The sequence below is a fragment of the Amblyomma americanum genome, chromosome 7 (assembly GCF_052857255.1).
Source record: "Amblyomma americanum isolate KBUSLIRL-KWMA chromosome 7, ASM5285725v1, whole genome shotgun sequence".
Lineage (NCBI taxonomy): Eukaryota > Metazoa > Arthropoda > Arachnida > Ixodida > Ixodidae > Amblyomma > Amblyomma americanum.
In genome coordinates this window covers 144,228,905-144,253,755 of record NC_135503.1, presented here as the reverse complement: position 1 = coordinate 144,253,755, position 24,851 = coordinate 144,228,905, and the positions used below count along the sequence as shown (strand labels likewise).

At 48.0% G+C, this 24,851-nt stretch overlaps 2 protein-coding genes across 2 annotated transcripts in view; both read left to right on the top strand.

Moving 5' to 3' along the window:
- Ttc30 (tetratricopeptide repeat domain 30) overlaps positions 1-24,851 on the top strand; it is a 69,867-nt gene that overhangs the window by 28,363 nt on the left and 16,653 nt on the right. Inside the window, exons 2-7 of the mRNA XM_077630219.1 lie at positions 12,505-12,686; positions 14,514-14,720; positions 15,550-15,696; positions 17,200-17,361; positions 22,702-22,938; positions 23,830-23,933. Coding sequence (XP_077486345.1) covers positions 12,507-12,686; positions 14,514-14,720; positions 15,550-15,696; positions 17,200-17,361; positions 22,702-22,938; positions 23,830-23,933 — 1,037 coding nt within the window. The 5' untranslated portion in view covers positions 12,505-12,506. The remainder of the gene's footprint in view (positions 1-12,504; positions 12,687-14,513; positions 14,721-15,549; positions 15,697-17,199; positions 17,362-22,701; positions 22,939-23,829; positions 23,934-24,851) is intronic.
- Positions 2,774-7,963, top strand: LOC144097510 (uncharacterized). The gene is made up of 3 exons (XM_077630218.1): positions 2,774-2,863; positions 5,663-5,988; positions 7,842-7,963. Exons 1-3 carry the CDS (start codon positions 2,852-2,854, stop codon positions 7,843-7,845), a joined length of 342 nt encoding a protein of 113 aa, XP_077486344.1. The 5' UTR covers positions 2,774-2,851; the 3' UTR covers positions 7,846-7,963.

Sequence of the window (24,851 nt, the reverse complement as noted above, 5' to 3'; positions counted from 1 at the left end):
TAAGGAGCCGCGTGTTTTTTTATTTATTTTTAACCTTAAGGGTCCCCGGGCGGTATATTATATGAGCATTGGTGGGCACAGTGCCTAACAATGAGCCGCCGCGGTGGCTGTGTGGTTATGGCGCTCGGCTGCCGGCCCGAAAGACGCGGGTTCGATCCCGGCCGCGGTGGTCGAATTTCGATGGAGGCGAAATTCTAGAGGCCCGTGTGCTGTGCGACGTGAGTGCACGTAAAAGAACCCCAGGTGGTCGAAACTTCCGGAGCCCTTCACTACGGCGTCCCTGAAACCTGAGTTGCTTTGGGACGTTAAACCCCCGTAAACTAAACTAGTGCTTAACAATGTTGCGTTATTATGGCAGTTAGAGCGATCCGTTTATGCAGTGCCTGCGGGCCCACATTTTGGTTTTTAAATTCAGCAGGGCTCCACGTGCAAAGAGCAGAAGATGTTATTTGTTAAACGTTATTTATTACAAACGTCGTAAATAACATTTTCGCTGAGAAAATTTTGCAGCAGCTCTACCAATTGAGAAACGCGCGCGGTTAGAAATGGGTGTACGAGCACACGACCCGCTGAAGGCAGGTTTAAGAGGCCCATTGAATTAAAACTGCCGCACGGGCTAGATTCGATTTAGGATTCATGAATTTTTCCTGTTTCGCCTCGTATATGCTGACGCACATAAGGCAGTCAAAAGTTGTGGACAGCGCAGAAATGATGAAGACCCGTGTAACCGGAGCCTCCGCGGAGGCTGAGTGGTAATGGCGCGATCGGCTTGCTGGCCCGAAAGACGAATACGAATACGGTTTATTTTCATGTTTGTACAAAACAAATGGAGATGGAAGAAAAAGCTGCTGAACAACAACTTGACAGGCTCCCACCCCCCTTGTTTACATAGGCAACAGCAACTCACACAATATACATATACAGATCAGCATACACACACACACAAAAAAAAATGTTTTGATGGGAAGACGCGGGTTCGATCCCGGCTGTGGCGGTCGAATTTCGATGGAGGCGAAATTCTAGAGGCCCGTGTGCTGTGCGACGTGAGTGCACGTAAAAGAACCCCAGGTGGTCGAAACTTCCGGAGCCCTTCACTACGGCGTCCCTGAAACCTGAGTTGCTTTGGGACGTTAAACCCCCGTAAACTAAACTAGTGCTTAACAATGTTGCGTTATTATGGCAGTTAGAGCGATCCGTTTATGCAGTGCCTGCGGGCCCACATTTTGGTTTTTAAATTCAGCAGGGCTCCACGTGCAAAGAGCAGAAGATGTTATTTGTTAAACGTTATTTATTACAAACGTCGTAAATAACATTTTCGCTGAGAAAATTTTGCAGCAGCTCTACCAATTGAGAAACGCGCGCGGTTAGAAATGGGTGTACGAGCACACGACCCGCTTAAGGCAGGTTTAAGAGGCCCATTGAATTAAAACTGCCGCACGGGCTAGATTCGATTTAGGATTCATGAATTTTTCCTGTTTCGCCTCGTATATGCTGACGCACATAAGGCAGTCAAAAGTTGTGGACAGCGCAGAAATGATGAAGACCCGTGTAACCGGAGCCTCCGCGGAGGCTGAGTGGTAATGGCGCGATCGGCTTGCTGGCCCGAAAGACGAATACGAATACGATTTATTTTCATGTTTGTACAAAACAAATGGAGATGGAAGAAAAAGCTGCTGAACAACAACTTGACAGGCTCCCACCCCCCTTGTTTACATAGGCAACAGCAACTCACACAATATACATATACAGATCAGCATACACACACACACACACAAAAAAAAATGTTTTGATGGGAAGACGCGGGTTCGATCCCGGCTGTGGCGGTCGAATTTCGATGGAGGCGAAATTCTATAGGCCTGTGTACTGTGCGATGTCAGTGCACGTTAAAGAACCCCACGTGGTCGAAATTTCCGGACCCCTTCACTACGGCGTCTCTCATAGCCTGAGTCGATTTGAGACGTTAAACCCCCTTAAACCAGACCGAAGACCCGTGTGACCTCGTCTGCCATAGGAAAGTGGATAGTACTAGCAAGAGTCACGAAAAAGAGAATGCCAGCATTCTCGCAGCATCTTCTAACTAAACGATCATGATTGGGCGGAGCGATTGGCATGGAAGAATTAAGGAAACGCGAAGTGAAGTAAACAGAGGGCTGTTCAAAGAACGAAACTAGGACAAACGAAGTGCGTTGCGTCATTAAATGCATCGCTTCATTAAGGCTGCCGTTTAGCACAACTTCCGAATGAAGGTGACCGGGAAGTCAAAACGGGACAGCATTCCGAGGTGTGAGTAACGGAGAAAAACGGCGCTGAAGTTGAAAGAGCATTTTATTCTTATTTTCTTGCTTCAGAAGCGCGAAATCGCGCACGAGGTAGAGACTTGCACGAAACCGAAACGATCTTCGCGGCAGGCGCTGCTCAAACTCGCCAAAAGTGGGGCCCCGTGTGCGGCTTCCTCCGCCAGGAAAAAACAACACGCCTGTCTACGACCGCCGAGGCCCCCTCACGCGCACTACAACGCCAATGTACCGCGCAACAATGCATGCTGGCCGCGTGTGTGAACCAAATCTGCGCGTCTATCAGAGGCAACTCCGCCAGTGCTAAGAGCAAAATAAGGAAATTCCCGGCGCGTACATATGCACAATAGAACGAACGGAAGAGAATGTAGGTGAAAGCTAAATGACCGGCCTCAGGAGGGCCCGCGCGGAAGTTCGCTTCCAACGTCAGCCATCCCCCTCCGCGGTTCCTTTCTTTGGGCGGGCCCTGTATAAAACAGAGGCTAGGCAAGCCGAGCGCAGCAGTTGAAACTTGAGCAGCGAGCCTTACGTGGACTGATCAGCCCGCAGCTACGAACATGAACGCCTGGGTGAGTTGCCGTGGTCCACTGGCCAGCGCTGGGGTGTATCTCGTTCACGGACTGTTATACGTCAGTGGTGCAGGCAGGGGCTTTTTTTTTTTCAATCCTGTTAGGTTGCCCCAAGCTAACATATGTCTTCCCGTGTCGAAGCCTGACAGGGGTTGGCAGTTCTGACGGCTTACTCTCATGAGCGTCAGAGGGGTTTAAGTGTAGCGCCGTGATGGGAAGTGCGACAATGGCCGATAGGCTGTAATTTTTACTTTGACTCTGATGACGTTGTATTTGGACGCATGTAGTTTCAAATGCTTAAGGAATGCGAGAGTGATACACGCTCAGAAAACAGCTTTTCTCTCTCCCGTCATACATATTCTTAACCCCGAAATCCTTGTGAGCAAGAAGCGTTCATTTTGAAGCATTTCTTTTTCCGCAAATTTCCCGTAAGACAGGGCTATCGTGTTATTTCCCTCCGTAGTTTGAGTGCATACCGGAAAAGGTCTCCACCAATCTGAGGGTGCGATAAAGCGCACATAACACTGTAAACAAACATTTTGGGTTTATTTTCGCAATGATGCTTGCACTTGGGCATGAATTTATGCGGCAGATATTGATTGCCTACTGTGCGCAGTAAAGAATAGCTAGCATCGCACGCAGCATCCCCGCCTTAGCCGTGCTTGAGATATATGGTATTGATGGACTACTTTCGACATTTTTATAGCTGCGTTTTTTTATCGTCTCCTTCGTTGCACGAGTGGATGTCTCAAGTCTGAAGTGATGCTCCTGATGACCACAACTCCGGATAGAACAAGAGACGACCACCTGGATAGCGTCGTTTCAATTCTGTATGGAGAGTAGCCGAGTTACTACATGTTAAGACATGTTCCGAGGTGCACGTGACAGGATCGCCTACAATATTTGTTACCAAGGTTGGAATGACTGCTTTGATACTGATGGCAGTGCATTTAAAGGGAAACTAAAACTTCGTACAAATGCACTCTCACGTGTTCTTGGTCGTGCAGCAGTAAACTGCAAATTCGGTGCCGTTTCCTGGAATATACTAAATCAGGCATAATTCTATTGCCGAGTGCGGGCTAGCAAAGCAACCAGGGTTTTGTTGAAAACGAAGGTTGTTACTCACGTATAAAGGAACCCGGAAAGCATACAACGCAAGGAGAAAAAGAAGAGTGGCTCAATCAGGAAGGACGGGAAAACGTAACGCTCTACCGTCTATTTTTCGCCTTCAGCGCCCTACACGGTCCGCGTAAAACTGCACTCAGAAGCATTCGAAACGCACTGTGAACAGGAAACCACATGCATAAAAGCCGCTGTTTTAATGCAGAATAAGTGGCAATGCTACGGCCGTTATTATTTAATTAGGACAATAAAGTGGTGTAATGTCTGAAGCTGTGCTCGAAAGCCCTATTCCGATAAGACAGGCTTCATCAAAAGAAAAAAGACAGCCTGAAGCGCACGCTAGAGACAAGAGACCTTTCTACTCAGCCCAGAACAATTTTATTTCGGAATCAGATTAAGGCTTCAGAATGGGGATTACCCGTTCGGTTAGAATCTGCTGCGTACCCAGCTCTGTCTGAGAGCAGCTTATTTCTAATGAAGCGTCATCTTATCGCCCGTTCCAGAACTGTGCTCTTGTGTGAAATCTGCTAACATCTGATATCCTTCTGACCATGTGTCACGAAAACATGAGCAATCTATACTAGGCATAATAACATTTACTTGAATCGCATGCAACCCAAGAACGAAGAAGCCGATGTTTTCGGAATGACGCCCAATTGCCTCGACCAATTTTCACTGCTCTACGCGTAATCCGATTAGGCAGGCGTTAATCTTCTTTCAGCTGCCAACCCCTGCGATGCCAAGTTAGCAGTCCCAAGAGAATTAACCGCGATGTTATGAGGATCAGTCGCAGCCATTGGCTGGAGGTTTCCTTTGAGGGATATTTGCTGCTTTGTCCTTGAGTCCGCGTTCACTTTGTACATTATAGGCTATGTGGGCTATTATAGGCCTGTCTGATTTTTTTTAAGCTGATTAGGAAGTCCATGCGAGGTACTATGATTGCGTCTGTGCCTCAAGGCACTCTCCGCGCAGCGGGCTTTGTGCGCGAAACAACTAAAACCGTTTATCCAGATGCAACGTCACGAACAGATGCCCCTGGCTGTGATTTTCGCTTCGTGCTCTGTCATCTTCCTTGCTAGAAATTATTCAACTTAACCTTTAAAAATATTAAAGGAGAAAATTTCCTTTAATTTGGAGGAACATTGGGTAGTCATAAACGAGAGAAATATTTTACTCCTTTTGTGCTTACAAAAAGGGAGACTTATTTTTAAAAGACAGGTAAGCGTTTTTCTCTTTCCATCTGAAATATAAGCACGTCAAAATTTGGTGCAGCTAGATGGATACGGTGTTTTCTAACCTCATAACAAGCTGTTCTTTAAGCTGCTTCTGGGCATTGCAAAGGATACGCTAAGGTGCTGCTTTTTGCGACCTTCAATACTTGATTTCCTGCCGGCGCAAGTGAGCTGAAGTGCTGTTGTTTTAAAATAATTTTCTTGCATTCGGGATAACACAATGGGACGAAGACAAGACCTTTTGTGAAAACCTTGGCCAGATGCTGCCTGCTCATTTTGCGTTGTCAAGAATTCAAACTCCTGCCCTCTGCTGCAGTTGATCGCTTACATTCATAATGCTCAAGAAACCGTACAGTAGTCGACGGTATGTCATGGTCTGTAATGAGGAATTCAGACACTAGTTTGTTCGCAACGTAACTAACGAAATTTTGACGTCCGCCAAAAGGTCCTCGCATTGGCACTCCTCGCCCTCACATCGACTGCAATGGCTGGAGGTTATGGCGGCGGCCATGGCGCTATCATTTTGGCTGGACACGGTGGCGGTTACGGCGGAGGATACGGAGGGGGACTCGGCGGATACAGCAAGGTAGTGCCTGGACCCTCGTTCCTCGTGAACACTGTCCACCGCGTACACAAGATCAGCCAGGGTGCAGCCCTCGTCGGAACGGCCCAGCACGGTGGGGGATACGGTGGAGGATTCGGCGGCGGATTCGGCGGAGGATACGGAGGAGGATTCGGCGGAGGACACGGCGGATATGGTAGCCACGGATGGTAATGTGCGCCGGCGACGGCGACGGCGCATTTTTGAATGTGTGTGTGTCGGTTCCTATTTGATAATGATGCACGCACACTGGCGCTGCATTATATCAATGCGGCAACACGAATTGCCAGTTTCTTTCACGGAGTAAATAAACTTAATTTTATTTGACTAATACCCAGGGACGATCTGTCACCGAATAAATTCACGCTAAAAATTTTGGCATGGATATAAGCAATTCAACAGTTCCTATATTAAGTTACAAATTCATATTGAAATTTAAAAGACTATCTGCTGCATTTCTCACAGACCTCATGAAAGAAATTTAAAATGAAGGCAAATATCAGGAACGATGTTAATTAACTGGATTTCACGTCGTGCCTTGCTGCGTGTCCTCCGGCTTAAACCGCTGTAAGAAATGAATGCAAACGACAGCCACTTTAAACAGATCAATTAATAAAAAAAGCAGCGTGCTGTGAGTATTCAAATGAGCCTTTCCGGTCGTAAATGGCAGCACTGTTTATCTCAGCGGAGAAAATGGCCGCAGAGCGTACCTTGATAAAAATCGTCGCGAATATAAATTCTTTCCTTACTAAAAATATATGAAATACAAGACATTTGTATCATCCCGAGTAAAGCTCGAGCTGCTGCTGCAGCACGCAAAAATCCGATTGCACATAACATTGCTAAGTTTCAATATTCGGCGAGCCTCTTTCGTTTAACAGTGAGGAAATTGAGGAAAACGTAAGTTGTTTTCATTGTTCTTTGTTGTCAGTATCCGGTCATGCCTAACCGGAACGTCTTTCTTGGTGGTATGCACAGCGTGTAATTTACAGGCCTAAGCAGGATTAATGGTAACACCGTCCCAACGCACCTGAACGCGTTGCTTTTGCGGCACATCTGGCACAACTTGGGAAGCGAGTTGGCCTCGACGGCTGGCGGGTAGGCGCCATAAACTCTTTTAGCTTAAACGTCTTTAAATGCGTTTGTTAAGAGAAAAAGGGAAGGTGACCTTGTCCACCGGAAAGCGCCCACTGTACACCGTCAGACTGATATTCTGGAGATGGACTAAATGGCGCGCAATGAAAAATTCACTGAAAACGAAATGCATGGTCACAAACTTTCCATACCCAAATAAATTATAATGACATATGAGAAACTACGAAGAATTCTCATGGCAAAAATGAAGAGCATAAAAGCATCCTGTGTGATATAGTTGACCACAGAGAAAAAATGCGAATCAAAATGCCGCCGTGAATGACAAATTGATAGTTGGTTGCCTAGTGTACCCATAGCATTCGACGCTTAGAAAAACAAGCTCGATAGTGAGAAAAATTCGAAAATCATATTCGTATTATCAGGTATGTTTTGTCAGCAGGAGTCCGGGTCTAATTCTCACGATCAAAGGAATTTAAGAAAGCAGCTCCGATTGCCAGGGCATTCGTTTTAACATCGATGCGTTCTGAAGAAATCCTTGGCGCCCAGATCTAATGCATCAAAGTACGCGACGTGATGCTGCTACAAATCCAGAGTTTCCTGGCGTTCAGCTTCAGGGGTGTAAAGGAAGGCGCGATCGCACGAAACAATGACACACTCGGGATGGCGAATTTGGAAGATTTGCAATAAGGCAGTTATTTGTTATCCATTTGTTCAACTCTGGAGGATTTCCCTAAACTCAGTGACGATTTGCGTTTCTTACTGTTGCTCCCTTCACCTTCACGTTTCGAGTATTTCGCTAAACTATGCCAGTGTAGCCTGATCACCGCCGCTCTTTTTCTCCACGTACCTCATGCAAGCTATATTTTACCTAAACAACGTTTCCTTCGTGCGGTTATTGAAATGTTTCACTGGTTTTCTCTTCTCCCAGGTGATACGAATGGTTTTGCCGGAAGCAACTCTGTGAATACTTCATCGCAAGCCATTATGAACAAACAACTCGCAGTCTACCGTGAGACAAGACCATTCTCGTTTTTCAAACACCGCTGTACATAGAAGGAAAATAAAGACTGTAAAAATCAACTTTCACAAGCTTATGTCGTAAACTGGGTACCCGGAAGTCATGGGGATCAGCGAAGCATGTTTTGAAGGAAGCGCGATTTGGGTCGTCATTTTGCCTCAATTACTGTATGCAGCGTTGCGTTAGCTGCAACTAGCACTGGTCCGATGAGTAGCGTAGGAGCCAAGCATTATATCCCACGGAGATGTAATAAAAGAGTAAAATGATGTTGTACTGAGTTTGAAGTTAAATCAACACTGTAGCCGTATACTCCAACGCCAGCAGTTTTTTTCATGACTGTACATTTGTGCCTTAAAGCAAAGGGTTTTGTGCTCAAGCGCATAAATACAACATGTATTCATGCTGTCGTCCTTGAGACGACCACTTATCGATATGTGCACCACATACATTCGTCTTGTTATGACAGCTCAAAGATATAAATGGAGTATGTTAACTTGTAAATAACACCGTCAAGACGCTTCCATGAAATGGGTGTTACTTGTAAACTTTAAGCAACTATATCTGCATTGACAGCGGACGATTTGCAATGTGCTCTCGTTTCAGAATTTCCCTTCACTCGTATTGCACCCTCAGCGCTCAAATCTCTACAGCGTGATGACAGCTATCCTCCTCACGCCTTGAGAGCTTTGAAATGAGTGGAGTAATGCTCAGGAGTTCCTATGCATGGCTCATCAACAAAGACAGAAAGTTCCGCGAAGTAGAGTATTTCCGACCAAAACACTGCGTGTGTATCCATTTCCTTACCGCTTCCAATACGTCGCTGCCTATCTCACACTGTTAAAGAATAATTTAGTTTTCTTCATACTAAATACCTATTATTTACTAGTTATATACATACAATACTAACTCTTAATTACAAAAACTCGGCGAAGACCTACAGTCCGCCGAATTTCCAGTGTTTGCTACCGCTTTGAGCAGCCAACCTTCGAAACAAAACGATGCTGTGCGTTGTGGGTTCGGTGACCGCGTGAAGGTGGTGCCCCGGTGGAAACGTGTTCTGAACTGAAAAAACAGCAGCCGGTGTTATCGATTAGCAATCACGCGTAGACTACATGTTCACATAAATATGAACCCAAGTGGCAGTATATTGTAAAAAGCGCTCTTCTTGCTAATCATATAACCTGCTTCGCTAAATAGACATTATTCTAATGACTTTTATGAAGCTCCCCATGGCATTGGTATGCTGTCGCTTTTTAGATTACGAAGGTAACCAGTTGGCATTAAAGCGTAGCTACTTCTTATATAGCACAAAAAAGTGGTCAAGTGTTTTCAGGTTTTAGCGTTATCATTAGCAGAACACCGCAGAAACGCCCCCTTTTAGTCTAGATAAAGACAATAGACAGAAAAAGGCTACAATTAGGTTGAGTAAAGTACAATGACCGTGGCGAAGGAAAATTGTGGATGTAACGTTGACACAAAAGTAAGGAGAGAAGTCAAAGAGCAAAATACACTTGAAAGGTTTAAGCTGAACTTACAATGAAAAAAACTAGGCAGAGTATAGTGAGTCATTTTAGAGTTACCGAATGGATATCAACAAAAAGAAAATATTTGATGGCGACCGAGAGCCGAATGAAGGGCCAAGGTTTCAAGTTCTCGAAAAACGTGCATATGATTGGAACTACCCCAACATAACTAGTGACCTTTGGGAGATACTTTTCTCCTCCAGTGCACATAACTCGTCATATCATGATGGGCCGCAGCATAAAGAGACCAGCATCTTTAAGGCGTAAAGAACAGACGAGCGCTTCTTTTATGCAAACGGGAGACCGTTTCAATGAGTCTTTTTTTCTGCTAGCGTCATAGCACATCTTGAAGACCTCAGAACGCAAGCCAGACAGTCGCTTGGATCCGCCATTTATTTCTTCCGTTTCTCCTCTCTCCTTCTGGGACCCGGCAAGAGAAAAGTTTTCCAATATGTTGGACAACACAGTAGCAGGCACGGCAGCCAAGCAAGCGGGCTTCATACAAAGCTTTCTCCGCTTCTGTCTGGCTAGCATGGTCAAGTTCGTATCGTTTCGCTCTTCTTCAAGGGCTTTCGGGAAGATGGCAGTTACTGTGAGCATGCTCTACGGTGGCAGTCAAAGAAAGCAATCGGTTTTATCCTAGTCGAAATCAAGAGGAAGAAATGGGCTTGGGCAAGGAATGTAATGCGAAGGCAAAATAACCGCTGGTCAAAAGAGTAACGGACTGGATTCCAAGAGAAGGCAAGCGTATAGCAGGGGGCGACAGAAGGTTATGTGGGCTCATGGGATTAAGAAGTTTGCGGGCATAGGGTGGGCGCCGTTGTCACAGAAAGAGGGTTAATTAAAGAGACATGGGAGAGGCCTTCGCACTGCAGTGGGCGAATACAGGCTGATCATGGCGCTGAAAGCTCATTTTAGTGCTTATTATTGTTGATAAAGCTCGACCCAGTAGACCCAAGCACTGATTTGAGCGAAGAGTAGCTGTAGTTTTTCTGTGCCCTTCGAAAATAGCATAATATTCTCAACATCGGACGCTTACTATAGCACAATGCCAAAAGTTCGGAAAGCTCAAAAGGGTATTTCTATTTCGTTTCAGAAAGCAAATAAACACACCCTAAGCGTCTTAAAGAAATCATTGACACTATTTTTCCTTGGTGTCTCGAAAGGAAGCCCTTGCGCCTGACTTAGCGTGAACCCAGATTTAAAATGTGTTGCTTCTTTTGGCGATTATTATACGCAAGTGCCGCATACTTTGCAGCCGCTTGCATGCGCCGATGGGAACTGCTCTTGGGCCTAATTCGGCGCTGTGGCTATAGTTAACGCGTGCTTTAAAGAAATGGTCCCACCAGGTCATCAAGATGAGCGTGCATGCTACACGAGCTTTGACTTCCGGACACAATTCTGAAAAAGTGATTTTTTTGGTCTTTTTAAAGCTCTGCACAAAGCTGAGGGTAAAGAGCGCCGCCCTAATAGAACTGATTGCAGGGCCCGAATGTAGCATTCTTATAATTTTTCACTGCTCTGAACCGGTTGCTAGTCTAGCTAGGCATCGAGTTTCTAAAGCAATAAAAATACTCGTAGGCGCGCAAGGCGAGTGCTAACAGTGTTTCTTCATACAGAGAAGAACCATAAATAATACCTTCTGACAGCAAACATACGGCTACATATATAAACAATGCAGCTTTTTTTAAACGATCGCCGTTGTAAACAATTGGTAGGGGTTTAACGCAGTTAATCCCCTAGCAAAGCTGGCGCGACGCACCCCCGAACTTACCGGTGTTACTACCCTAGCTTACCCAAGTAACTCGGGTAAGCTCGGGTAGTAATTCGGGTAGGCAATGGCACAAGGTGTAAACCACTTACGGTACATGCGGTGAGAAGATTCTTGGTCGGTATTGGTCAGCGTATCAGTTATTTCGCAATAATATTCGTTTTGGCGAACCCATTTACCAACAAAGGGTCCAGGAGGTTTTCATCTTGCAGCTGTTAGCAACGCTTGTTCTTCCGTCTCTTCTTGATCCCTGTCGCAGCGCTGGTAAAAGTTTCGAGGGAGGTTCACCCGTCTTTATACTGAGGTAGCAACTTGTTGACAATGAAGGGGAAGCTACAAGAGTACGACGACAGCTTCTAAAATCGTGGTGCTCTCACATACTGACGAGGCAGTCAAAGAGCTCAAGAAGCCGTAGTCTGTTTAGTTCGTAGCTTCCACTCCACTGCGAGGAAATGGCCAGACAGGTTACTGGCTGTGTATGTATGTGTATATTAAGCAAATGGCAACGAAGAGCACTGAGCCGCCGCGGTGGCTCAGTGGTTATGGCGCTCGGCTGCTGACCAGAAATACGCTTGCTGAATCCCGGCGGCGGCGGTCGAATTTCGATGGACGCGAAATTCTAGAGGCCCGTGTACTGTGCGATGTCAGTGCACGTTAAAGAACCCCAGGTGGCCGAAATTCCCCGAATCCTTCACTACGGCGTCCCTCAAAGCATGAGTCGCATTGGGACGTTAAACCCCTATAAACCAAACCAAACCAATAGCACTGGATAGCTGCGTTCTCCCTGACACACGCACGAAAAAAACAATTGCGTGCTTGCTAACAGACAGCACTGTAGAACAAGACAACAAAAAAATGAGATGAGATGGCAGTCAGTGCTGCGTTCTGCGCTGTCGAGCCATCGTTCCGTGTTGCTACGAAGGAGTGGACGGACCCAACTTAAAGGGGCCCAGGCACAGACTGGAGAAGTTATGGGTCCCGATGGTGACGGGGCACACATAGAAGCAATGCACGGGGTTGGCACAAATGGAAATGTAGATGCGGTAAGAGGGCTCGGAGCGAAATCTGTAGAGGTGACTAGCGGAGGTCAGTAAATTATTGGTTACACTTTCACACACTGCAATTCGCCTCGGTAAGGAAAAAAGTTCCATAAGAGACGCAATAGCCCTGCAGCCCTGCGCCGTCTCTGCACCCGGGCTGTTTTCTCTTCAACTCGTTATTGACGTGATATTTCCTCATCGAATGCTCTTTCTCATACCCTCCCCCCTGCCCCTTGCAGGCATGGCCTCGTGGGTGCGTCCTATTCGCGACGGAGAATACACGAGCACCATCTACAGCCTGATCCGCGAGGGACGGTTCGCCGAAGCCGCCTCAGCGCTGGCAGACTGCAGCCGCCGACAAGGGGCACTGGGAAGCCGTGCGGCGCTCTCGCTGCTCGCTTACTGCCACTACCAGGCGCAGGTACACGCACGCCCCACGTGCACTGTTCCTCAAGTCTGCCTGCGTACGGAGCATGGTAGCACTCTGCTTGTCAGAGGACACGCTTTTTGAATGCTTTCCACTGAAATCCAGGCTCACTAGGAGTGCACATTCCGTAAAATTATTTGAGTAGCTGCTCATTAGCGTCCACTGAACCATAGTCTTAAAAATAGAAAGGAAAGCTTATAGAGAATCATTGCAATAGAATAACAATTACAAAATTAGAAGGAAAAAACCGTGCGTGTTTCTTCAGCCTCGAAGGTGCTGGTAGCTGTGTACTTTCCTTTCTGGCCATACGCCTGTCCTCAGGTGGATGGCAGGGAGTCACTATAGTTCTTTAGTTGAAAGCCTTGGGGGATTCTCATATGTATAGCGCACTAACCTGGCGTAAAAACAAGGGACAACGCGTGCTACTCAGAAGCTTAGTTCTCTCGGTAGCGCTGCGCGCTCACTAAAGAAAGTGTTGTGCCTCTAAAAGCCTTGCGAAATTTGCGTATTTTGGGACAGCGACAGTGGTTAGGCGTGAACGAGCTTCTTGGGCAAGGAAATCGCCTCGGTGCTACCTGCCTCTCAGACGTGACAGCGAATCCACTGCAGCTCCCTTGCTTCAAACCGAGCCATAACGACCAGAAACTGCTCTCTTGTATTGCCCGAGCACAAACTGAATCTACAGAGCTGTATCGGTGACCTGCCCCGGATGCGCCGATGCGTACGTCTCCTGCACAAGCTTCACGAGATGCTTTGTCGCGTTCAGCTGAAGAGAGCGTTTGCCCGTGATCATGCAGTCACGCGAAGTCTTTCGGCCGTTTTTTGCGTGACTGTGCAGGGGCTTGTAGTAAAAAAAAAAAAGAGTCATCGTACCAGCCCTACAATGAGTGACATACAGACCGCATTCCGTAAAAGAAGTCATTAAGGAAGACTTCAAAGGGGCAGATTTTCAACAACGCACGTGTACGCTTCTTGAGGGTTCGCGCAGTGAGCGAGGCGCAGTAGCAAATTTTTTTCTTGAAGCTTTAGAGGACAGTGACCTCCTGGGCTCGTGGAAGAATAAACACAAAGGCGGAGCCATTGCCGACATAAAGAATTTTGTATCTACATTGCGTGCACATTTTCACAACCGGTACAACTAAAAGAAAAGCAAAGTTTTATAGTTTTCGCCTTCCCCAGGGGAGATGAAAGGAGAGCAAGAATTTCAGAGAGCTCCACCCAATACGAACACTGTACACTACCGACCTGTACAACACTTGGTCACCGTTGGCCCATTGTCCTTGTTCAGTGCGTCGATACGAGCGCGTTCGAGTCTCATGTCATCACTTCAACCGTAATGTAAAGCTGGTTACTGCGTTTTCTTAAAAATAATAGCAAATAAAATAACACATTGCTGCACATTCAACTGAACATTATTACAAACAGGGCTTGTATGAATCTTTATTATCATTATTGATTTTTCTGCGCCATAACCGAAGACGCCGCACTGACCCACGCCACTTAGGAGCACTCCAATTTGCTTCGGTTATATGTGGTTCTTCACATGCGCTTAAACCTAACTACACTGATGTTATTTGCATCCCTTTTCCATCGAAATGCGGCCGCAGTGGCCGGATTCGACCTCGCCCACAGTAGCAGAAATGCATAGTTCCTTGCTAACCACGGCAATTATTTATTTAGTGTTCAGTCACTTTACACGCCCAATTATCACGACGGCCATACCACATCAGACTCTGCTAGGCCTACCTGGCACACATGCTAGGCCTCTGAGCAGAGGGGCGTTTTGGTAACCAGGATGCCTTTCTCCGTGCCGGATCGCAGGAGTTCGAGCAGGCAGCGTCTTGCTACGAGCAACTGTGCGCCCTTTGTCCAGAGGAACCTCGGTACGCGCTCAGCCGCGCCCAGGCGCTCTACCAGAGCGGCTGCGCCTACGAAGAGGCGCTGCAAGTGTCTGCATCGCTGGCAGAGGACAGGCCCGAGATGGCGCCAGCTGCTAGGCAGCTCCAAGCCGCCATTCGCTACGCGCAGGTAGCAGCGGTGCCAAAATTTCTTTTCTTCTTCCTTTCCTTTTCTTTGAGAGGCTATTTTCTGTTTAATGTACTTGGCACGCCACAGTACGTTCGAGGCCTAAGTACTCGCAGAAAATTGTGGTTTCATCAAATGCACTCAAGAATACAGGGAATTTTTGGACGACTCTATAAACGGTATATAAACGCTTGACTTACTTGTTACTGTGCGCTCACCCAGCTCTTATTGTTGAGTGAATCAAATGAGCGAGGCAAAATTTTGATTGGGCGCCATTAGGTACGACAAACTGTGGGATATTGCGGCGTAAAATGCGATGTTTTCCATCTAGTGCAGCCATTGTTGCGAACAGAACGGCAAATTGGTTGAAACACTACCATCGTGTTGATCTAGCTATGCGACACAGGTGAAATAAAGCTGATTTGGCAGGACAGGTGAAGCGACAGGAAGAAAAATATATTCTGCCGGGTGTAGCTACACGAGTAGAGGAAAGCACCAACTTCAGCGCGAAAACTTCTTATTAAGGGCCCGGCAGCGCGGTCAAGCTTGACTGTTTAGTCAGCTTAACTTTTATTTTAGTGTCTCTGATTAATGTCCCGCATTCGTGAGAGGTGCCTCGCTTTTGTGTCTTCTTTTTGCGTGACAAATTGCTCATATATGTGACTGCGTGTTGAGTAAGTATCAACGTGGTGACGCTATAGAAATTTGAAAGTACTAATAGAAAATAGTGAAAAAAATCTCGAAGTTTCTCATTTTGATTTCTGCGAGTTTCGGTTGCCCAAAGTTCTGCATAACTGACCGCATTCAGGTAAGTTTCCTCATGACCATGCAGGATGACCTTGCTGGCGCCCGTGCCCTCCTCCTGCAAGGAGGCCCTGGAGAGGAGGACAATGCGGACACGCAGGTCAACCTTGGCTGCCTCGCCTACAAAGAAGGACGACCCGATGAGGCCCTGACATTGTTCAATAAAGCACTTCAGGTAGGCGACCTTTGTATCTACCTGTGCCAATGAGACATCTAACGGGCAAAAAAGCCATGTCGTCTCCGGCATCCTAAGCCGGAAATCTGTTATGCAAAAACACTATAACTGACTAAAGAGCCTGTATTGAGACACGCATGGCAGTGACTAAACCACCTCTGTTCTTTAATAGGAGGCAACGAGGATGTAATGCCGTTGTTAACAGAAAATTACTGTTGCAAGCAGCGAGGCAGTAGGAAGGATTTCTGCTTGTCTAGACCCGCAAAATACTATTAATGCGAAATCACCATAAGCCAAATCACTACAAAACCCGTTCGCCGTCCGCCGGCCACCTACTATGGCACAAAATTCGGAGGATGTCAAAACGTTTTTGTTTTTTTGAAGCGGCACCGAATTTAATTTTGGTGACGCGTCATTGTGGCCATCGCATCTTCGCATGACGTGCATGCATTGCTTGGACATGTGGATCAAGATTTTCGCCCTGCAGCGTCCGATCCTAGGCATTGCCTACGTCATCATTCTCCGTCAACATGGCAGAGTACATGGACCGAGACTCCAGGTGGCGGCACAGTGCGGTTAAGCGTGAACGGGCCTCGCGCTGGCTTCGCAGTCAATGGGCGCGGCAGCATGGAAAGCATGCGGAACACTAATCTGATCTACCTTGTGCAGTTCTACATGAGAACGTTTTCGCATTCTCACGAGTAAGTAGCGTTAAAACGTGTAGCTTTGCTGCCACAACGATAAAAAGCTGCACATAGGAATCGGGTATCCTCCTGAGTTAACCGCTTTAGGACCGGCATAGAATGACTGTGCTCCTCTAATTTCTCCTATTCCAATCATCTGTCGCGCTAGCTGTGATTCATCGTGACTGCAATACCACCTATAAGCTTCTGTCTATGATCAAAGCCGAAAAGAGTCACCCTTCTTTACGACTTGTGTTTTGTTCACAAAGATCGCGGCTGGTTCTACCCAGACCACATATTCCCCTAAAATGTTTTCGGAACCCGTCTTTCTTGGAGCGCGCCTGCCGAAATAACATCTTTTCTTTGTTCACATCCGACTCTCGGTAATGGTCACGTCCCGCAAATTCCTAAGCTTATATTTCAACTTTCGCCGGCGTCGTTCATGCGCTTTATGACGGATATGTTGAATTACACATTAAAATTTGAACTTCCTTGAAGCCAAAACTTCTCGTCGAGATTGACGCTGCCGATCATCAGTGCTCAAAAAGAAAAACTTTGGGGGGGGTGGGGGCGCTTCTAAATCTCAATTTTACTTTATTTTTACAGGTGAAAAACAGCGCACGGAAGCATAGACAGGGGGAAAGAAATATGGACAAGCGCTTCTCAGTGTTCCGTTCCTCCCATCCATGCTTACTTGCCTTGTTTTCCCCCTTAAAAGATATGCACCAAGAAGCCCAACAAGTTTTATTACAATTACTCTATTTTGCTTCGTTCTTTTGCGCTCGTGACATGGGCCTTCGCGCGCCCTTGCCATGTGCAGTCGCAGGCCGACGCTCCCCCGCAGCTGTGGTACGCGGTGGCGCTGTGCCACTACGCCCGGCGGGACTACGCGCCGGCCCTGCAGCAGCTGGCGCACATCATCGAGCGGGGCATCCGGGACCGGCCGGAGCTCAGCGTCGGCATGGCCACCGAGGGACTCGAGGTGCCCACGCTGTCTGTGCCCTTGCGAAAGTGTTACAGGTCCACTAAACAGGATTCTGAGCTCGTCCCTTAACCGCGGGAACTCGACCTACACGGTCCGAGCATTTTTAGAAACTTCGAATTATTGTCCTGTGCGGCCGATTTCCCTATTAAATAGAATTAAACATCCCGGCTCCCGCCTTTTTTTTGAACTCACCTCCCAAGCGACGAAGAGTCATCCAACGCACGCAGTGCCTCTCAGCCAGTCCCGTGGCGGCTTGCCGCTCTTACATCGGCGGAGTGATACGTAAATCAAAGAGTCCATGCGTATTTTTATTTCCGTGGGCCTAATTTGCGGCTATGTCATCTGCGACTCAAACTTTTTGTTCGCGAAGACCTATAATAAAAGCGAAATCGGTGAAAGGCACTGGATGAAAGGCACTCCACGTGTTGGTGGACACCTCCTACTTTCCTAGGTGAGTCCAAAAGAAAAGTGGCAGACGGGGCGTTTAATTCCTTTTAATGAGGAAATCGGTCGCAATGGGCTACAATTCGAAGCTTCTAAGAATGCTCTGAGCGCGGGGACCGAGTTCCAGCGGTGAGAAGACCGGCTCTGAATCCTATTTAAAGGGACAGTGAGGACAACTCTATCAATTTTTTTTGTTGGCAAAATCTGATAGTTCGGCATTTCATGGCTTTGTTGCCGCTTGTCCGGGAACGAATGATGCATTTATTTCAAATAAATTTGGATTCGAAGTTGAAAAAGTTTTCCCGCCGCTCCGATTCAAACTCGGCGCTCTCTTATGACGTCACGGCGTACTGTTATGACGTTATACGACGCAACGACGTGAAACGGGACGTAAACGTAGACTCCGTGGTTTCTGGACGCTAGCGGTGCGGTCTAGCAGCAGTCGAAATGAAAGCTACCGCCACCGCACTTTGAAGGCATCTATCGGGGGTCGCTACCGTTGCTTCGTTTACGTTTGCACCGGCGTCTTTCCAGCGTTACGATGGATCCCGTTCCCGAACACGACGACGAAGTTCTCGCAAAAACTCCGGCCTGCATTTCAGCAACCTCAGATCCACAAAGCGTGTGATGCTTTTCAGGGAGCACAGTTAGGTTAGGCGCCGGCGGGTCGTTTCCCTCTTCCGCCGCGAGCGGCCGTTGCTAAATAAATAGCATAAACCCAGTGCGGGGAGCTGCGAGGGGCGAGGACAAGGTCGGCGCGTTGCGCGCTTCGGAGGCTGGCCGAGGCTTTGGGGTTCCCCAAGATTGATGCCCTAAGGGCCAACATACGTCGGGACCAGTATCCACCTCCCCCCTTCATAGCAAGAACCACCACCACTTTGGGGCCAATGGATTGTGATTTCTTGAACGGCGCCGTGGCACGATGCAGCAGGCGGCTTCTAGGAGGTTTGCCACGGTTACAAAGCCAGTTTTTTTTTTCGCCACAATAAACGGATGGGTGCTCAAGAGCGCTAACGTTTAAAGTTGGCGGCTTGAAAGTAAAGCCGACGCACGACGCTTCAACGGCTTCCGCGCTTTTCCGGAGGTACGGGGGCCACTGGATCGGGCTGTCTCGCTCACTTGTATGCACCTTCAGATCTGTACTGTGGATGGATTAAATTAGCCGAGAGCTCGAGTAGAAAAGTTCCGCCCAACTGCCGAAGATATTCAGTGGAGTCGCAAACCGGAGTCACGGTCTCTGCAGGTTCCAAATCTCTTTTTCTTAACTGCCTTGTATCTTGTCACCCGTCCCTAATAAACGATTTCCGTTAAGCTATTTGAAGTTTACTGGCACAGCCGGGAACGTTTCGCCGGGCGAGCGTACGAAGACACAAATGCTCTTTATACTGCTAACTGCCTTGTACGATCACCGACCATTGTGCCATCATAGTTTTTTATCGACCGTGGCGATCATCTGACCAGCCTTAACAGGCTTCTTCAAAGGTTAACTAGCACTTGAAGCGGCACTTGGAGTTCCTCTGATGTTCGGCGCTTGTAAATCGAGGAGCGTCAAAAACAAAACTAATGGACAGCCAAAGCTCACAGACGCGAAGCGCCATAACAAACCGAAATTCTGGCCACCTGTGGCGCCGCCAAGCGTCGGTTTTCTTTGCTTCCAACATGCAGGTTGTCTTCCTTGTGTGGTAAAAGTGAGCTATTGGTTTCAAACCAAATTTTTATTGAAAACTTGATTGAACTAAAAAGGTTGCGTTGTTACCGCCGTGGATACGGTGTTGGGTCCAGGCTTCAGGCGATGGCCGCGGCTTCGCGCCTGCAGGCGACCTCCAGTGCCCAATCCACCACCAGCCTCTGAACTTCAGGTTCCGATCTGGTTACTTTGAAACCAAAACTTACTTCAATACTGATCCGCGCTACCTTCCTTTTTCAGCCTCAGAGATTCGTGGATTTCATAGAGGAAGAATAATTTCTCCGAGGTGACGTCTCTTATCCTATGAAGTCAGCACGCTTGTACTTGCGAGATTCGCCTGTGGCGGCGATGCCTGTATTTTGGTTCTTGCTATTTTCTACATTACAAGAGCTTTGTTTTCAGTAAGAGTGCCGTTTTTGTGATCAGGAGCTGGCACTCTATCGATACAAGCCAACTACAATTTCTCCTCAGTGTCCCTTTAATGCGCCTTTGAATTCCGCCGCGGTGGCTGAGTGGATTTGGATTTCCGTTGCTCCGCCCAAGGTATCGGGTTCGATCCCGGCCACGGCGAGCGTATTTCGATGGAGGCCAAATACAAAACGCCTGTTTACACTGCGGTCTCAGCACTCGTTAAAGAACCACCCATATTAGATCCTTATAGCTTAAGTTGCTCCGGTACGTTGAAACTGCCCAATCCAATGAAAGTTTACTTGAGAGTGTAATGTTGAAGTAGAAAGAGAGAGATGGCGGAGAGGGAACAGCAGGGAGGTTGACCAGAAGGATTGCCGTGCCGGTTTTCTACCCTCAACTGTGGCGGAATGAGATGGGCGATACAAGGGCGGAAGAAGACAAAAAAGCTGAGTTGAGAACGTAAAGTGATACTTTCAAGTAAAACTTCATTGCCCAGCAAAGTAACGAGAGTGTTGTGAAAGTGTTGCTCAACCTTATTGATTCGCTTTGTTAGGTTGCTCGATTTACGATTTAAGCCTGGGTCTCAGTGCTCTAGAGAAGCCCTGACAATGGCCCCAGCCACCCCGAATTAAGCAGCTCGAGAGTATAGTAAAATAGAAATTAATTAGTAACCGATGAAACGCGAACGCCGAGCAAAATGCGCTTTTTCATAACACAATAATTATGCCTAACGAAGTGAAGACAAAAAATCTCTATCGGTATGAAAAAGAAGGCTGAAAGGTGCTCGCAGCCACTCCCACTAGCAGACGTTAATGGGCGGCGTAAGTGTCAATGTGACGATCTCTGCTCAACACACGCTAGAGGACTGGAATTGCGAGCAGTTTCTCGGGCCGGTTAGAAAACGTCACGTGACGCGTACTCCCTCATGACTGCGTTCCGTGTTTGCCCATTACACATACGAAGGGTGTGCCGCTGCGGTGGCAGAGTGGTTTTGGTTCCCAGCTGCTCACCCAAAGAACGCGGGTTCGATCCCCGCTGCGGTCGCCTTTTGAGGGAGGCGAAATGCTACAGGCCCGTGTACTGTGCGATGTTAGTGTAAGCTAAAGAACCCCAGGTGGGCAAAATTTCCGGAGCCCCCCACTACGGCCTCCTTTATAGCCTGAGTCGATTTGGGATGTTAAACCCCGTTAACTATCAAGCAACATACAAAGGTCATGATATACGGAGGATCCACAACCATGTGCGCCTTACTGTATTTGCAAACAAAAACGGCCTCTGCGTTAACTGAACAATTGAAATCTTTGCCCGGGGCCGACTCCGGCCATAAGTATCACTAGGATGCTGCAAAGACCACATTTATAGGTCAAAAAACCTATTTTTATATAGTCTAGCACACTTATAACGTCCGCAGTTGCAACTAACACTCACTTAGTACGAAGGAGGCCAGAACTGTCGTCAAAATATGTATTAGGGCAATGGCACTGCGTTTTGGTCAAAACAAACAACTGTCACCGAACCACCTGGTTACAGCGAACGAGTACCACGATGAACTCGCCACTGCTGCCGAAAAACTCTTTCACCCTGCCAGCGTGGAACCAAAAGAGCGCCCCTAGCTAGCCCGTGATACTCCATCCTACCCCTCGCCCCCTTGAAATGCGTGGCGATGCACAGACAAATTTGCGGGTAATCATACAAACTGATGCGGCGAAGCTGCGACAGCAGAATGCTTTTGACTTTCACGTATCTTACACTGGTTACCTTCCCACTGCGTCTTTGAATTTGATTTCACCGTCACTTTTAATGGGATAGCGTTAGAACCCGCATGTCGGGAGAAGCTGTGCGGCATCCGCTGTTTTCTGGAGCCTCAGAGATCCACCTGCTATAGTTGGCAGGTTGCAAAGTAGAGAGAGGGAAACCCCCTCTCAACATGAAGAGCAGAGGAGGGAGAGGCCGGAAGGTGGCCGCCAATGGAACAACTCGGCGGGGGGCTACCGTAGAAAGGGAAGGGCAAATCAGTCAACGTCATTAGGTTTTCGTCGATTAATGCACTAAGCCAACAACCTTAGCTCTTCATGTACGGAGAAGACCTGATGCTAACTCACTGTCTTCGCATAATGGCAAAGAAACACCCCAGTAATTTTATCCCTCTGCTGCGGCACCGTATGCAGCAAAGCAGCTCGTCGGCAGCAAGAGTCTCGGCGAGGGGCACATGACCGCGCTGGAGAGCATAGAAATCACCGCGATGGGGTCTGCTTTGAAGAAACAGGAGGGCAACGGACTTTTTATAGAAATGAACTCCACTTTTCATTAGCTCCCTGTTTTTTCCTGCAAAGTGAGAAGTCCACGTACTACAAACTTGGATACAAGGAGCTCGCAACCGCCAGGTTCGTTATAAGTAGGTTCGACTCTTTACTGAGTCTTCGCTCCAACAAATCTGTGTGCATGCGTGAGTGAGTGAGCGAGCAAGCAAGCGCGTACGCACACACATGTACCACCTCAAAGTGCAGTGTGAGACCCGTCCATAGTGGTTCTAGTCCACATAGTGTGACAAGCGCCATCTACGAGTTGTCATGAATGCGCTTGAATTTCATTCTTCTCCTTGAATCCAATCCATTTCACGATTACATGCTTGCAGCTACTGCCGACGACGAGACAAGCAGCAATTTTTTTCTTCGGCGCGATCTCTGATCCAAGGTCTTCTCGGCCTTCGGAGAACGCGCAGTTCTTAAATCCGTCGCTCTCTGCAATGCCGCGGTACGTCGCAAACCATCCCTCATGCGGGTGTCCGCCTGCAGGTTCGCAGCGTGGGCAACACGGCGTCGCTGCACGCGTCGGCGCTGGTGGAGGCGTTCAACCTGAAGGCGGCCATCGAGCTGCGGCTGGCCAACCCGGCGGCCGCGCGCGAGGCCCTGACCGACATGCCGCCGCGCGCCGAGCACGAGCTGGATGCCGTCACGCTGCACAACCAGGCGCTGCTCGAAGCCGACCAGCAACCCGCGGCAGCGCTCGCCAAGCTGCAGTTCCTGTTTCAGGTACACTACACTGCTCAAGTTTGTCTCCTGCGGACAGGGAGGAAAAGGACTGGCGGTTGACTACGGTCGACTACTGTTGGCGCACTGGCAGCACCACGGCTAGCTGCGGCGTCTTCCTCGATTTCTAAAGGAAAATTGAGCTCAACTCTACATAACTTGTTTGTTAGTAAAAATTGATTCCGTGCCTCTTTATGGCTATGTTGAAATTCGTCAGCTAGCAAAAGACGCATTTGCTCACGGAAAAATTTATTAAAAAATTTCCATACCACTTGGTTAAAAGTTAGGACGTCAGATTTGAAAACCACTTCATACTATTTCGAAGGCATAGGCGTCATAGACAAGCGTCGGGGTTCCGTGCGCAAAGTCTGTCTTTCGAATGACAGTTTGCCATAGCGAAAACAGCCGGTGGTAACGAAATCTTTTTTAGATTTTTTACCCTTCCCTTTAGGTCATAAAGGAGGCTCTTTTCAATGGAATTCAGTTTCGCCTTTCTCGTTAGAATGCGGTAATGTATTGATACAGGACAACTTCAATTTGTTCCCGGTGTCCCTTTACGAATAGCAAGAAGGCTATGTTTTCAGCAGTGCTTTGTTACCCTTTCTCCTCCTGTACGGTGGACAAAATGTCCACGAATATTTTTTCTTGCATTCGTGTTATGTTTTTATTTAATTCTTTTTTTTTCAGGACTTCCTTGAGGTCCTCGATGGGAACAAAAAGTTTTTTTTTTTCGAGTTTCTTTCTTTGGGCTAAATTCATAACTGCATTGAGGAAGGGGAACACACATTGCTCAGCTTGCTTGAGTTAACATAGGGCGAGAAACACTTAGTGCTGCGCGCTGCTATGTACCTGGCCTAAGTCCGTATGTACCTGCATGCTTTGTGCTCTTGGCAGGAGCCTCCGGAGGCGTTCGGCAACCTGCTGCTGCTGTGCTGCCGACTGGAGCAGCACTCCTTGGCAGCCGACCTGCTCGCCGAACACGCAGCGCTCACCTACCGGTTAGGGAAAAGTGTTATGTTATTACCCGTGCGTACCACGACGTTGTCACGTGCACAGCCACGCAATTTCATCAATTGTGTCACTATAGATCACCGGTTATTTAAAGCAAAAGATTGTTTTTTACCGACAACTAAGTTTTCTAAATCGCACCATTAGCTTAACTTGTCAGAACAAGCTAGTGCTTAGGCGAACAGGAGCAAAGCAGGTGGAACAGACTTCAATTCAGCGTCCCTCTTTCCACGGATGAACGCATCTGTGCCAACTGACACACTGAGTACCATCACTTCGCAGTATAGTACTTCCGCACGCAGTAGTTCTTCTTAAGGGCGAAGGACTAGCTTTTACTGCATTACTTGAATGAAAAAAATTTCGCGGTCTATTGTACCACGGCCGCTCAATGGCAACGCATTTGGTGCGGCCCGTCGCGTCGCGCCGATTCTGCTGGGCGAGAACGTGACGCGAGAGTTTACAGTTTCCGCCGTCGGGGCGCCACTGCTCAGGGGCACTTTGCAGTGGGGAGGAGGAGGAGGAGGAGGAGGAGGAGGAGGAGGAGGAGGAAAACTTTTATTTCTATTTACAGTGAGAGGTCGATGGGGCGAGCCGGAAGGGCCCGTCCCTTACAAACACTAGGAGGGAGCCCTAGTCCGGGATCCCTGTAGCTTCCGCAGCGGCTCGGGCTCTAGCTACCAATGCCTGTTGGGCATGGAGTTCGGAGCAGCCGCGCAGGGCAGCTTCCCAGGCCTCTCGAGTGGGGTGGAGGTGGGGTGGGTAGGCAGGATTGGAAGGACATGCCCACACCATGTGGTAGGTGTCCGAAAACTCCTCCTCACAGTGTGGGCACGCGCCCGAGAAAGAAGAATTGAAGTGCTTAAGTACTGCCGGGCACAGTACAGTATTGGTATAGAGGCGGAGAAGCC